The 14,428-nt window shown below is 49.1% G+C and overlaps 3 protein-coding genes across 3 annotated transcripts; all 3 read right to left on the reverse strand.

Annotated features, from left to right (window-relative positions):
- Nucleotides 1-29: 29 nt before the first annotated feature.
- Nucleotides 30-2,556, reverse strand: M430DRAFT_126279 (hypothetical protein). Its single transcript, XM_024861979.1, has 4 exons — nucleotides 2,072-2,556; nucleotides 801-2,005; nucleotides 330-743; nucleotides 30-265 (listed from the first exon to the last, which is right to left on the reverse strand). The coding sequence occupies exons 1-4, from the start codon at nucleotides 2,495-2,497 to the stop codon at nucleotides 259-261; spliced, it is 2,052 nt and encodes a 683-aa protein (XP_024718599.1). The 5' UTR covers nucleotides 2,498-2,556; the 3' UTR covers nucleotides 30-258.
- A 201-nt stretch (nucleotides 2,557-2,757) lies between these two features.
- On the reverse strand, nucleotides 2,758-4,087 carry M430DRAFT_173065 (hypothetical protein). Its single transcript, XM_024863641.1, has 4 exons — nucleotides 4,045-4,087; nucleotides 3,685-3,742; nucleotides 3,142-3,636; nucleotides 2,758-3,088 (listed from the first exon to the last, which is right to left on the reverse strand). Exons 3-4 carry the CDS (start codon nucleotides 3,593-3,595, stop codon nucleotides 3,018-3,020), a joined length of 525 nt encoding a protein of 174 aa, XP_024718600.1. The 5' UTR covers nucleotides 3,596-3,636; nucleotides 3,685-3,742; nucleotides 4,045-4,087; the 3' UTR covers nucleotides 2,758-3,017.
- Nucleotides 4,088-9,047: 4,960 nt separating this feature from the next.
- On the reverse strand, nucleotides 9,048-14,106 carry M430DRAFT_44495 (hypothetical protein). The gene is made up of 4 exons (XM_024867706.1): nucleotides 13,723-14,106; nucleotides 12,970-13,674; nucleotides 11,013-12,917; nucleotides 9,048-10,962 (listed from the first exon to the last, which is right to left on the reverse strand). Exons 1-4 carry the CDS (start codon nucleotides 13,839-13,841, stop codon nucleotides 9,471-9,473), a joined length of 4,221 nt encoding a protein of 1,406 aa, XP_024718601.1. The 5' UTR covers nucleotides 13,842-14,106; the 3' UTR covers nucleotides 9,048-9,470.
- Between the last annotated feature and the right edge of the window lie 322 nt (nucleotides 14,107-14,428).

The raw sequence follows: 14,428 nt of genomic DNA on the forward strand, positions 1-14,428 counted from the left end.
TGTAGTTTCTTTTGTGGGTTCAGTGACAGGCTTTGGTGGATAGAACCCTGGCGTTTGGGGGATCAAACACATTAGTAACGAATATACCAATAGGGATATCAAGATACCATGCTTATCACTTGCTTATCGAACTCGAGTCAAAAAGAAACTTTCATTTGGTGAATGGAGGACAGTATCTCTCCTGCATCTAGCTCCACTCGTAGCCCACTTGCACCATATCAATGCAAATCCCGAAACACTATTAACCCATTTGTCGCATCACATTCTAGATCGCAAGTCAGTACAGATAAATGATGGTGGTGATTTAGAGAAGGAAGAAGGGGGCATACCGCTCAACCGGAGTCAACCCCAACAATCTCATCCCATTATTCAACACCACACGAGCAGCATCGTACAACGCCATACGAGCCTTCATCAATTCCTTCTCACTGCCGACGATGCGCAAATGATCGTAACTCGAGCTCAGCGTGTGGGTCATCTTGAACAGGTACGTCAAGATGGTGGTGGGCTCGAGGGTCTTGAGGGTGTTCTGCACGACGTCGGGGTATTGCGAGATGACGCGGATGAGGTTGATGGCGTGGGATTCGGTGAGGAGGCTTAGGTTTGCGCTGGCGATCTCCTCGGGGGAGAGAGCGGCGCGGCGGGTGATGGAGCAGAGTCGCGCGTGGGCGTACTGGAGGTAGGGACCTGTGTCACCCTCGAAGGAAGTCATGGTCTCCATGTTGAACTCGTAGTTGTTGATACTGGCGCGGCGAACGTTAGTTCGAGGAGGAAAGAGAACACTGTAGGGCTTCACTTACCGCTTTCCACTCATGTCTTGGACCATGACACTGCTGATACCCAGGATATCTGCTGTGGCTAGAGGATTCTCGACCTGTTCGTACTTTGACGCATTCTTCTGCATGACCTCGTGCATCTTCTCCCCGACATCCCTCAAGATATCGTCCAGGAACTTCACCGTACCCTTCCGAGTGCTCATTCCTAACACCAGTCCGAAATTGATATGCTGAACTTTTTGGGCGAGTTCTTTGTAGCCCATCAACTCAATGATCTTGAAGAGCTGTCTGAGATGAAGATCCTGTGCTGATGCCACAACGTAAATCATGTGATCAAAATGGTACTTCTCATCCCGCTGCATCATTTCGGTAATATCCCGAGTTAGGTAGAGCGCTGTACCGTCCTTCTTCTTGATAACTGGGCGCTCCAGACTCTTTCCTGCCTTTCCGGGTACGTGCTTGCTGAAGTCAACAATAACAGCGCCCTCGGACTCTTCCGAAACCCCCATTTCGGCCATTCTCTTGGCGGCAAAATCCATTCCCTCCTGCTTGACTTGACTTTCTCCAGAGTATTCGTCAAATTTGATGTTCAAGCGAGCATACGTCTCCTTGTATCGCTTGATACTGAGATCCCTGAACCGGGCCCATTGTGCAATCGCCTTCTCGTCGTTATCAGTCATCGCTTTGAAATACCGACGAGCTTGCTCATCAAGCCCCTCATCTTTTAGCTTGGACGCGTCTTGCCCGGCCTCTTCCAACGCTTTGATCTGGTCTTTCTCCTCCGACAAATCCTTGTTGATCTTCACATAGATCTCGTAGAGGTGGTTGATAGGGTCTGTCTTCAGCGCTTCTTCGTCACCGTATTTTTCGAATCCCAACGCCAGCAATCCGTATTGTTTACCCCAGTCGCCCAAGTAATTCATCCGAATCACATCCCAGCCAGCACCTTCGTAGAGGTTCGATAAGAAACCACCAATAATTGTACTTCGAAGATGGCCGGCGTGGAAGGGCTTGGCAATGTTTGGGGAGGAGAATTCGACAATCATCCTCTTACGACCTTTGCTAGGATCCTCTACATCTTTGAGACCAAGGTATTGATTTTGTCCGAAAGCTTCTTTTCGAGTGAGAATCGATGGAATGAGGATTTCTGCGAGTTTGTCCACCTTGAAGAAGAACTGAAGGAATGTTCCAGCAACCGTTGGAGGATGGACGAGGGGTGATTCCGGAAACTAGAGGGAATGGGCAGTTAGTATAGTTCCGCATTATCGTAGCACCGAAGTATGAGTATGAGATACCTTTGACACCCATTCCGCAGCTAGCTCGTCAGGCTTCTTGCCTTTGACGCGGAGAGCTGGTACAGGCAGAACCAGGTCACCCTTTTCAAGGGTTTGTGTCCATTGTAGCGCTGGATATACGATCTTCGCATCAACGCCGGTAACCTCTGTCAGGATTGATGTGAGATGCGCTCGGTAGATATCGACCGGGTTGACGTCTGGGAAGCAATTGGAATACTTGGGCAAAGGCGCAGTGACACTTAAAGACTTGAGCTTCTCAGATAGTGTCTCGGACACGTACATCGAGGGCGGCATTGTGAGGGTATTGCTTGTCACTGATCGAATGGGGGTGGCACGCGTCAAACGCGAAACTGGTTTTGACACAGATATTCGTGAGAGGAGACGAGTTCGTGAATGGCTCAGGACGCAGGAGAGAGTAGAACTCATAAATATATGGCTGAGTAGTGAGTGACGGTAAGGAGAGAAATTTGGATCGAGGGGCGTCGTGACTCAAAACTGTGAGAATGCGGGCGGTTTTTTGTTGCTGGCAGACCCAATCTTCAATGCTCACCGCCTTCCCAAAGTAGCAGAGGTCAATAGGGCATGGTCGACTATTGTGGCCTTATATTTCGGGCTTTTGATTAGTCACCCTCTAGAACTCTCTCCCTCTATTTTCAACAAATTCAAGGTCAACCCCTCTATCTAGGTATATGATTGTCGGCCAGCATTCCCTTCAATTCCCCTCGATTCCACAGGTTTTTATGCCCTTGGCATAGAATGGTATTGTCATAGTCTTTTCAATCTGAAAGAGCACCTTTTTGCACTAAGAAGGTCTATCGTCCCAGCTCCTTGGAAGTCGTCGTTCAAATTCATTTTTTCATGCCCTTAAGTGCACACTTCTCCACCAGCCCTTTGTTATTCTGCATATGGGAGTCCATATGGGAAGGACCTCTCGGATCGCCGGGGTCTAGGATGGTGGTGATGGAATGTTCTGCCCATCATTCTTCAGGATTTGCAGGATCGCGCGTTCTCGTGTGCCTAAATATGTTAGCATGGACTGCATATCTGTCGAAATTCTGTGAGGCCCTTACTTGGCCTGGCATGACGTGGCGCGCTCCCCTCGACAACTATGGAGTGGCTGTCGACATTCTCTTCAACACATGCAATGCCTTCTGGAGACTCGGAAGTGTAGGCCATCCGCATCAATGATATCCTAATTCGATATCTGCCAGGTTGGTAAATCACCAAGTCTGGAAAATAGAAGTAGCCTTGGTCTCTGTTGGCCCCGCAACCCTGAGAACTCGACCCATTACCATTGCCATTATCCCAAAGACTTTGAGGCATGGGATGTGCCGAGTCCGCGGTCTGTCCTCCAAGCTGTTCGCTGGCGACCTCACCATTACGGTACACAAGAGTTGCGACAGCCCAGATCTGAGAAAGCTCGCCGTACCTGTAAGGATCGCTGTGCACTCGAGCAACCACTGGAGGAAAAAGAATTACGCCTGGTCGAGCTTGTGTTGGAGGCTGGACAGCTATATCAAACATTTCGATGTCTGATTTTGGAATCCGTATTGGCACGAGTGAATCTAAAGATCATCAGTCATCCTTTCACTGAACAAGTGGGAGGTTCTGACCAATGATCGCCGTCTCAATAAGACTGGAGATTATAATTCTTTGACCCAGGAGCTTGATCTCCTTGAAATCAGCATATTGCGAATGGGTATGTCATGCCGCCGTCATTCAATAGGTAGGATCTCTCAGAACATTACAATATTGCTGTCAACATGTACAAGACCTTCCGTTGTATCGGTAGTAACCAATACTATCTAGGACTTTCAGTTCGTACTGTGACGATGTTCGCCAGTATTCAACCTTACATGGCGGTCTTTATGTCTTGCAGATCCAATATGGATAGCATTTGGCATCTTGTTCGCCTCACTGGAGGCCTCAAGGCAGGAAGCAATTTAATCAAACTCATTGAAGGCATAGCTTACCAATTCTTAACCACCGGAGATGCTCAGCACTGCAGGCTATGCGGAGAGTTTAACTGATCAGAAATGCGTTATAATACAGTGTGCTTTGGTTGCTGTCGAAGACGAGATGCTGTATTTAAGTTGAAGATCAAAGAGGTCAGGCTGTTCTGATGATCCGAATGAATTCACCTCTTGCTGACCGCTATCTTATAGCTCGTTATTTTGACGTACTCCGAGAGCAGGAGGGTTGAGGTTGACCGGGAGTCCGGGGCTGAAATCGGTCAAATGTCTCGTTACCAAGGACATCATTATACCCAAATGGTAGACATAAAGTTCTATCATTTTTGTTCTTCTGTGATAGTTGATATCAGTGGTCACTTTGGTCAAGAAGAGACTGGTGTCACACTTATCGATAGCCGCCCTTTCGCAGGGCTGGCCACCAATGCCACCATCGCGCATGGTGTTATGGTTCGTGCTCTTAGTGGGAGTGGATCATTTTTCGTCTCCTGCCGATCCAAGGATTGCAGATAGTTGATTTGGTAGTTGAGACACTCCAGTCTCAGCCATACACAACTTGGTGTTAGCTCGATATTCTGTTCCAAGATGGACCCCTGTCTTGCTGAGCTTCCAAAATCTAGCGAGCGATACTAGTGTCAAGTGCCTTCAATAATCCAGAGAGAGAAAAAGATATTTTTTCATTTTTTTCATTTTTATTTTCAACGACATAGGAGAGACATGCCAGACCCAGCCTATGCCTGTCGCATCCCTATGGTACTGAACGGCAGGCCTAGACCCCTGTACGAATCACCGAGGCCTCATGTCGGCGGCTCAGTCAGTCGAGTCGTTGCCTTGGAGCAGAACGGCCATCACCACTCTCCCTCCCGTGAGCTTGGTAGAGCTTGGAGCATTATTTGTCACCGTTGGACAATTGCTTTGATTGGCACGGCCCCCCGATTCCGGCCATACCGACCCTTGGTCTCACGGGTATACCTCCGTACACCTAGGTAGGTATCTTATGACCCCAGGCTACCCCAGGGTCCTCAACGCATGGGCATGAAGTTCGTGACTCGTCGTAGGGCCATCGGATTACTGCATGCCCTGGTATTGCTCAGATGACGCTTCTCATTACTAGCTTCAGCCATCATTGGATGCTCTTATGGTTACGAAATATCATCATTTTCGTTCATTTCTACCCTTCAAGGGAACTGACTCTTGGCCGAGCTTAAGTCCTCCAGTCGATTAATGAAATTCAGTATTATACCAAGTAAGCTGTGGGATCTCCAGTGGAGATGACCTTGGACAGCCCACGGTGTATTCTGTAAGGCGTTACTGCATCCAGTGATACACCCAGTAGCTTGGGAGCGCGCTAGCTTGTCATTAGCGTCACCTGTCATGCTGTAGTCGGTACGGAGTACTTGAAGATAACGGGTACCTGAGGAGTGCTGCAGTGGCGGCTGAATTTCGAAAATATGAAGACGATGATAAAATAGGCCATCCCATCATTCCGGAGACAAAAATTGTAGTGTTCAAGGTGATTTCATACCTATTGCTTAACGACTTCATCCTTACCCAGTTATAATGTAGAAGTAATCAGGCAGCATTGTGTGAAGTACCATAACGCTGGTCGCATCACTCCCATCTATACTACACCCGGTTGTCGATATCATCCTGTTCCTTCTCCGCATCCTGTTGTCCTTAGGAAATGCAATCGGTATTACATTAATAATTATCTGCATCCAGCTGCTGCTGCCCAGCCGGATTGGTGAAGGGCTCCGGTTGGTGATTGTCCGTCTCCGGAGCTGCCACATCAGTGTTTCGACAATCGACGCACATAATTATCAGGAATCCTAGAAGTCTGGGGACTCCATGCCGCTATGATAGGGATTGCATGATATGCGGGCAGTTCCAGCTTACCAGATTCATTTATTTCTCGGAGACCGTTACTGGGATGGCTGTGATATCACCAACTGAGGGTTGCGCCCATTAAGTTCTCCCAGACCCAGCACTCACGATGATGGATTTTAGATTGTGATAAGGGCGATATGTTGGACCAACTCTGCCTATATTCTCTATTTGCGGTGTCCTACAGCATGTAGCGCAGATCATAGCCTGATGAGAAGAATCGGGGGATCCAACCCAACATGACAGCTTCCTGCTGACCGCATCCCCCTGTTTAGCTGAGCTCCTTTGGGCAACAAAACGTCAAAGCGGCTTCTAGAAGGAGAAGAGCAAGAGATTCGGAGTGCCGATCTTTCTTTCTAGAGCTGTGACAGCCGTTTCGAGCAAGAGACGGGATGAATTCGTCCGAAAGCATGGAACTCATGATTGGACAATACCCCAAAAGGGCCATGCTTAGGAATCAACGGTGCTCGTTGCCCTCCGCGCCACTTGTTTGGTACAGCGCTGATTGCACCTGCCCCTCAACGTACAGTAGTATCGGGGTTTCTGTGTAACAAACTCTAGAATTGAAAAGGGTATCCTCGACGCTCCTCCACTCCGATCCCATGGAACAAAGTTACGATTATTGTCCTTTTCTCCGAACGTTTCATGACCGCTCGGACCTTTCTGCTAATCCGCTGGATCCCTAGAGCATGGATAGCAGTTCCAAGCCTCAGGTACCTCGACTACCAATCAAAGGGGGCGCAACTTGGGAATAAAGCCTCAGGGTCCGAGCGACAAGAAGCACAGAGATCCAGAGTCCAGGGATTCTTGGGACCTGAGATCTGCTCATTGCTGTCTGAATAGCTCAGGTGAGACCTCCCATTGTCCGGAAGGCTTTACGTTGAACGCGCTGCCACCTTCCAAGACGCGCCTTTGAAATTGCATGAGAGAAGTTGACTATACTGCAGAATCAAATGTCCTACACCAGCAATTAGCTGACGAACACGTGTGAATTCTACCTGGTATATGCCTGTTCAGAACCCGGAACCCAGTTACCCAGCTGCGACTAGACCAGCTGATACGCAACACTGTAACACACGAGACAAAACTCGATATCTTTTGCTTTTATTCGAATTTTTGGCGATAGTGCCTTCGACGGCGAAAGTGTTCCAGCCGGCAAGGTAGAAGCGTGTTGATGTCGGTGCTCTCCCAGTGGTCTAGATTCTGGAGTGACATCAATTTAAACTTTCCGAAAACACAGGAATACCACTAAGATATCAGGTCTAACTGCAGAGCCACGCTATCATAGGCTATACGCGGCAGGCATCGCCGTTGACCAAGGAGCCGTGACACGTGTGGGCTCCAGAAACGTGCTTTTCAGCTGCCTTCTCTCTGCTCCGGCGTCATCGAAGAGCGCCAGTGTGGCGGGGAAGCGCAGCAGTTGCATTTCCGGGTCCCGGATTATTATTTCCAGCTCTAGAGTCTGATGATCGGCTTTTAGGTCCTGTACGCTGCACAGTACTGCAGTAGTGGCGCCCGCGGGTCATATCGCGCGGGTTATATCGCGGCTCACCGTCCAAGTCGCATATATTCCGTATCCCGTGACCCCAAAACCTTGGACCCTTTGAGAGTTTTGAACTGCGAATAGTCCCAAGGGAGACTTTCCTTGTTCACGAATGCAAGAAGAGACCTAGGTACCTAAGGTAGCTTCGCAGATGTCCAGTCACGTGATAATACATTCCCCCGGACTACCTAGGTAAGTAAGGTAACCCAGAATACACCGCCGTGGTATTCGCGTCTTCTCTTCAGGCGGTGAGGCTCCCGCGCAGGCACTTGTTCCGAAAGCTGCTCTGTAAACTTTCCAACACAGCCCATGGTCCTGTAAGGGGTCAAAAAGGAGGGAGCCATGTCGATCGCCGAGATAAGCGAGACATTGGAGAGTTCAAACAGTCCGGATCAGCGTGATCGCCGGCGCCGCCCATGGCCGGCCTCGGCCAGCTGATCGGCTTTCATCCCCCGGTTACACAGGACGGAATATTGAGAGATCGACATGGAAGAAGGCTCCGGTCTCAAAGCAGCGAATTCTGCAATGTTTCTGCTTCTGTTTCTGTGCCGTTTCTATAGAGTAGTAGTACTGTACTAAGGGTTCTGGGCCATCTTGGATTGGGTTAGTAGGGATCCAAGAGGGTGTTATCTGGGAATGAACCTTGTAGCTTCTAAACCCAAAGGATCCTTGTGTAACAGCAAATATATCGTTCAATTTGTACTTTACGGCTAGATCTCAAGACCTTGGCAACTCTCTTGACCAAATAAGTAGTTCCAAGTCCATTTCTATCTCAATCACGAGAGAGAGAAACATAGGTATCATTAGCCTCACTTATATATTGCCCCACCACTGCATCATCAGCCTTCCCCATAAGTAAGTGTCGTGGTCTGTTATTTGTCATCCAGAGTTCTCACTCTAGCTGTTTCTCTTCTATTATCCGCTGTTTTCCATTTCTTGAGGCCTTCAAGAATCAAGATCCCGTTTTGTATCAGCAAAGAGTCCAGAAAGGCTCCATCCATCTCGGGGATAGTTCAACTTCCACCTGGCTGAACTACCCCATTCCAAGATTTCTATTCTGGTTGACTGTCAAGTCTTTTTCCTATCTTCATCATGTTCGGAGATCTCCCTCTCCAACCAAGTCCTCGTCCTTGTGAATCTGGATTCTGAAAATAGTATCCATACAATATCTCACAAACTACGTCACTGTGGTTCCTAAAGGGGCATACCATTAAAAAATTTCATATCCCTGTATAGCATGAGGTATTGAGCTACAGTACAATTCACTTCCTTCAGGAATCAGGATATATGCAAGAATCAAGTTATGTATCACCTTAACAAGCCCCAGAGAATTTCTTTTATAACCTAAGAAAAATACTGTGAATTCAGTCTGATCCAAGAATACATTTTCAATTGTTAGAAGAACCTGTTTTCTCAGAGGGCTCTTTGATGATGTGCTGTAACTACGATATATAGCTGGAGATCCGCCAGAGCAATCACCTGGACATATCTATATACCAGTGGCATCACAAAAGCCCAAAACTGCAGGAACAAATGCGAAATTCTTAGTAAGGTCATATTTGATTTCCTCACCATAACTGCCAGCTTCCATGTTTCAACTGTTGTAGAACCTCCATTTTATTACATATATGAGGTGGTCTGTTTACTGAAGACGCTGCTTTTTGACTGCAAGCTTGTAGGCATCATGAGCCTTTCCATGACTTAATTAGACACCCAACTTCGAGGCAAGGACAAAGAACGCCATGATCGATTTCATCGTGAAGCATAAGTACATACATACATACGGAGGGGATATCGCTAACAAGAAAAGAACGGTAAAAGCTTCAAACCAACGACGCTAGCAGCACACAAAAGCAGAATGCCAACAATGCAAAATACACCGTTCTGTTCGTTGCCAAGTCGTGCATGTCGGCCCCAACCTCCAACCCCAAATCGATTCTTTTTTACACCCCGTCATATTAATTTCGAGTTTTCCTTTCAAGTGTGCTTCAGAGTTCGTGCCTCAAAGCTCATCCTTGACATGACTCGACGCCGAATTTACCGCGCTACTAACACTGCTAGCAAACTCCTCAACGCCTTCACTTGCCCTTCTCACCGCCTCGCTCGCACCCTCTCCGGCCGCAGTTGCGAATTCCGCTAATTTGACCCTTGCACTCTCAACAGCCTCACCCAGTCTTTTCTGAGCACTTTGAACCGCGCCTTGCTCCGGCCCATGGATTGCTGAACTGACTGCGATACTGGCACTCGCGTACGAGTCCCCCACGTAGGAAGTGACAGACGCGTAGGCCTCACCTACAGCGCTGGTTGCAGATTCGTATGTTCCGGTTGATGTCCCGTAGATCGCTTCTGAAATCGCTCGCTGGGCGGAAGAGGCAGCTTCCGCAATGGAGCTTTGCGCTGCTTCCGCGTAACCTGTCTGAGTTCCGTACACCTTTTCTGAGACTACACTTTGGATGGAGGAATAAGCCGAGGCTGCAGATGAGGACGCTTGTTCATAGGCGCCTTTGGGGGTGCCATAGAATTGGATCGATGCAGCTTCGACAGCATCATTAACACGGGATGAGGCTGCGTCCAAAATCGCCTCGATGGCAGGTGGAGGAGTGAAGACAGAGCCTACAACTGAGGTAGCGGATGCATATACTTCACTAGCATATGAGGAAGCAGAGGAGGCGGCGTCGGTAGCTCCAGTGTAATAGGCTGAGCTCAAGCGGGAGTAGACGCTTTCGGTGAAGTCGGGCTCTTTTCCCGAGACGAGCTCGCTGATGAGCGATTGAACTGCGGAATACTGAGAGGCAACACCATCGGTGACGGCTGAATATTGTGATGCAACACTGTCAGCTGCAGACATCGCATACTCTCCGGCTTCAGAGAGGAGACTTCGCGTAACAAAGTCGGGGGACGGTTGGCCGTACACTTGTAAGCTTGCTTTGGTGATGAGAGCTTCCCAATTTGAGCTGGCTGCTGAGGCAACAGATTCCATCACGGGTGTTTCGGTTCCATATGTCGCTGAAGATACCTCGGATGCGCCCGACTGGGCTTTTTTGGAAAAGGCAGAGGAAATGCTCTCGTTTGCTCTGCTGGAGATACTCTCGTGGAGAGGTGTTTGGGTTGGCATGATTGCTGAAGAAGCTGCATCAATGAACTCGGAATATCGAGCATGAGCCATCCCAACTCCAGCATAATACTGATTTTGCATCTGTGAGAGTAAATTTTGCTTCTCTGGTGAGCCAGTTGAAATTGCATTTACGTAACTCTTGCCGTTCTCAAAGTGAGCGGAAGCAGCACTGAGCCCCTGTGACAGCTTCGAAGAGGCCACTGAAGAAATAGACTCAATTGCCCCTTGAGGAGGTCCGTAGTACGCCGATGAAGCAGTGGTAAATGCGGCTTGCGCATCCGAATCTGCGGCTGCTGTTGCGACAGAGAAGGCAGAGTCAGCAGAGCTATGAACGGCGTTTGTGAGAGGTGTGGGAGTGCCGTGGATGATTACACTGGCACTAAAGTAATAGTCAGCGTCTAAATTCCTATTATAGACGGGAGAACTCACGCAGAAACGGCATCAGCATAGCGACTTGTAACGACGCTTGAGATGCTCTCCCCTGTTCCCTTTTCGGTGCCATAGAGTGCAACGCTGGCAGCAGAAAGAGCGCTGGAGTATTGATCCGCAGCAAGAACTGTCAGAGTTTCCACGGTACCACCGGTGCTGGTGGGTTTGAGTAAAGCCTCGCTGACGGCCTTGGTGATATCGCCGAATTTGTCGCCGGCCTCGCTAACCATACTTTGAATATTTTCACTGAAAGAGTCTTCGTCACGGTCTTCGATGACATCTTCGAAGACAATCTGCTTGGCTTCAACCGATTGGGCCATGGCGCCGCCCCAAACCTTATTTGAAGCTGTGCTCGATGCAGACGAAACTGCTGAGCCGAGAGAGCTAGAGGCATCTGAAGCACTCTTAGATACTGAGCTTGCTACAGTAGACGAGGCAGGATCGTATGAACTCGACGCGTCTAAAGTGCTCTCCGAGGCTTTGCTGCTGACAGAAGAAATCGAAGAACCGGCGTCGCTTGATGCACTTGATGCCGAGTCGGATACCACTGAAACAGCAGGTCTGATGCTACTTGATGCTTCTTGTAGAACTTCAGGCCCAGTTCCAACAACCGATGAGGACATCTCGGCCGACAGGTTGCTTGCATTCTCAATGCCAATTGAGGAAACATCCCCCACGCTTTCTTGTGATCCCCCGATGATCGAGTCAGATGCTTCATCGGCAACGGTGCTAGCGGTCTCTTTCGCGACAGAGGTAATACTTTCGGCATCTCCTTGTTGGGTACCACGAACGTTGGACGAGAGTGATGATGCGACACTGCTGGCGCTCTTACTAAGATCCTGGGCTGCACTCGGAGCATTCGAAACTTGTGCAGCCGCGATTGAAGAGGCCGAAAAGACCGCATCAGAGACCGATGAGCTGGCCACCGAAGCCACGGATTCCATGGTACCCTGAGAAGTACCAACGTCAGCCTCGCTGGCCTCATTTACACTCTCCTTGATTTCTTGGTCGGCTATAGCTGCCGCCACGGGCATAGTCTTCGTGCTCCAGTCATCGCTGGAATCATTAGTGTGTATTTTCCATCGTCCTGTCTCTTTGATACGGGCCAATTCTTTAGCAGCTTCTTCGGCAGTACCCATCGCCTGATTCTCAACCTCCCGTGCCGCGGCTCGAGCCTTCTCAACACCCGGATGCTCAGCTACAATCTTTTCGACATCGAGACGCCATTCGTCAAACTTGGTCTTCAATTTGTGGTATTTAGCCCAATCCCTGTGGGTGATGCCGTCGGTCCAGGCCCACCGCATCCCTATCTCTTGTAAGCCGAGGTCACGAATGTGATCCAGGATCTCGAATGTGTCTGCAGCCGATGTGCTGACGAGAGAGTTGGTCTCCCTGTCGTAGCTTTGTCTCCATGTTCGAACCGCTTGTGCCTTTTCCTTGATCGAAATGCCAGCCTTGCGAACCGCAGAATTGAGTGATTCTTCCTTCTCTTCGCTGCTGTTGGTGCTTTCTACGATGGAAAGAATGGTGCTTTTTAGGTTCTCCAGGCTTGATCTGACGGTCTCTTCCAGTTGAATGTTGAGTGCTGTCCCAACCTTCTGAGCCTGATTTTGAATCAACCTGTCTGTAATCTCAATTATTCGTTCTTCGAGGTAGTCGGAGCCCTCGTCTGCAGCCTTTGCGAATTTCTCCTGCCATGTTTTGAGGTCATTGGCCACGACCTTCTGCGCCTTCTCGCGTATTTCCTGCTCACTAGATGGGTAGTTTCCTACAACAGATTCTGATGAAGTTGATGTAACAGCCCTTCCCCCTGATGTCATGGGTGGAGTAGGAGTTGTAGCATGTGTAGCAGAGATGGAAGTAGATACCGACGAAAAGCTGGAGGATGCAGAGGACGCGGATGAGCTACGAATGACACATTAGAATGTTGCACTCCTATTACAGGCTGGAGACAAACCGGGCAATTTCATCAATAGCTGCCTTCAGTTTCTTTCCATCCCGATATCTCCCCAGGCGCTCACCAATTCTGACCAATTGGGGCTCTACATTCTCGCCGTAAAGGATTCGAATTTTTGGGAAGACTGTGCGCTCGAAAAAGGTCCTGCCGGTTGCCCATGCCCACTTCGAATAGGGGATCGCAGTATTCAGTGTAAACTCGCTGGCAATACCATAACCTTGTAGAACATACGGCTGTATCACGGTGTATGTGGGAAGAATATGTCCGTAGTACGTCTGAAGCGCATTTGTTCTGGCAATGTCATAGTAGGGTCGAAGAGTAGTGACTACTTTCTCCAGATGTGGCGCCAGAATTTGGTTGTACTTTTCCTTCGCAAGTCCCTGATATTTCAGGACTTGTGGTTGCAGATTCTTTTCCCACTGGGCTTGCCCATATGCTTGTGCTTGCGCGACACGCGGAGCTCCATACTTTGTTCCAAGCACTTTAGCAGGCGTGATCACTCTCCTGTCGAGCGTTTTGTAGTACGGACGCGCTACATCCACGTATGGGGCAGCGTACACAACGTAGTATGGTTCGAGATGCGGTGCAACGGCGGAACGCAGTTGGAAGTAGGGTTTGCAAATCTTAGGTGATGACTCTGTGAGGAGGTCGACCGTTGCTGGACATCGGAATATAATCGTGAAAATGGAGTACCATGTGAGTAACCTGGCGGTGTTAAGAATTTTCAGGTAAACAGAAATGAGAGCGCCGTACCTAGAAATTATGCTGAAGAGACTGTATCCCTTGTTCGGTCTTGTTGTCTTCGACTTGGACACGGCAATATGTCCATTTTTCCCAGGGTCCGCCCCTCGTCCGTTGCTCTCTGCCGCCATCTTCTACAGCACGTAGCTCGGGATGTACGTGGCGCGACCAGCTCTTGACAACTCGTTCAGCTGCGATGTGGTGCCTGCGGAGTCGTTCGTTGCGGAGAGGAGCTAGGCGAGGAGCTCACTGGAATCAATCACTGGTGCTCGCGGAAAGACAGAAGCAACGATTGTGGCTAAACGCACAACGATGATTGACCAGGCTGCACAGTGATGAAGAGAGGAGGTTGTTGACCGGAGAGCGGTCGTGATATAGAATTTATTGGTGGGCAGCAGGGATATTTACTTGTCCAGAGAGTCCTGCTTCCTGTCAACACAGAGGGACCTCACGTCATTGAGCAGAAACGACAGCTGATGGGCGAGTGAGGGGGGCAAGACAAAAGATAGCTCGAGGATTTCACAGTAGTTCTATTAAAGTTGATATAATAACAGCGATTGAATGTTCTTTTCCCGCGAAGGCCAGCTTTCATTTTCCGTCCTCGGTGCTTTTCCTACCTAGCCTACCAACCTTGTGCTATATTTGATGCAACAGAGCGTTTCATCCCATGTCGCAAGCAGCTTTGACCTTGTGCAGAAGAACCCTCGAGCACAAAGGT

This window comes from Amorphotheca resinae (genome assembly GCF_003019875.1).
Source record: "Amorphotheca resinae ATCC 22711 unplaced genomic scaffold M430scaffold_10, whole genome shotgun sequence".
Taxonomy (NCBI): Eukaryota; Fungi; Ascomycota; class Leotiomycetes; order Helotiales; family Amorphothecaceae; genus Amorphotheca; species Amorphotheca resinae.

Coding starts and splice junctions, on each gene's coding strand:
- M430DRAFT_44495 (XM_024867706.1), bottom strand. CDS start 13,841: ATGGCGGCAGAGAGCAACGGACGAGGGGCGGACCCTGGGAAAAATGGA. Junction 12,918..12,969: donor GCTATTGATGAAATTGCCCG/GTTTGTCTCCAG, acceptor TGTCATTCGTAG/CTCATCCGCGTCCTCTGCAT. Junction 10,963..11,012: donor TATGCTGATGCCGTTTCTGC/GTGAGTTCTCCC, acceptor CTATTACTTTAG/TGCCAGTGTAATCATCCACG.
- M430DRAFT_126279 (XM_024861979.1), bottom strand. CDS start 2,497: ATGAGTTCTACTCTCTCCTGCGTCCTGAGCCATTCACGAACTCGTCTC. Junction 2,006..2,071: donor CTGCGGAATGGGTGTCAAAG/GTATCTCATACT, acceptor CATTCCCTCTAG/TTTCCGGAATCACCCCTCGT. Junction 744..800: donor CAAGACATGAGTGGAAAGCG/GTAAGTGAAGCC, acceptor TCGCCGCGCCAG/TATCAACAACTACGAGTTCA.
- M430DRAFT_173065 (XM_024863641.1), bottom strand. CDS start 3,595: ATGTTTGATATAGCTGTCCAGCCTCCAACACAAGCTCGACCAGGCGTA. Junction 3,089..3,141: donor GCCACGTCATGCCAGGCCAA/GTAAGGGCCTCA, acceptor TAACATATTTAG/GCACACGAGAACGCGCGATC.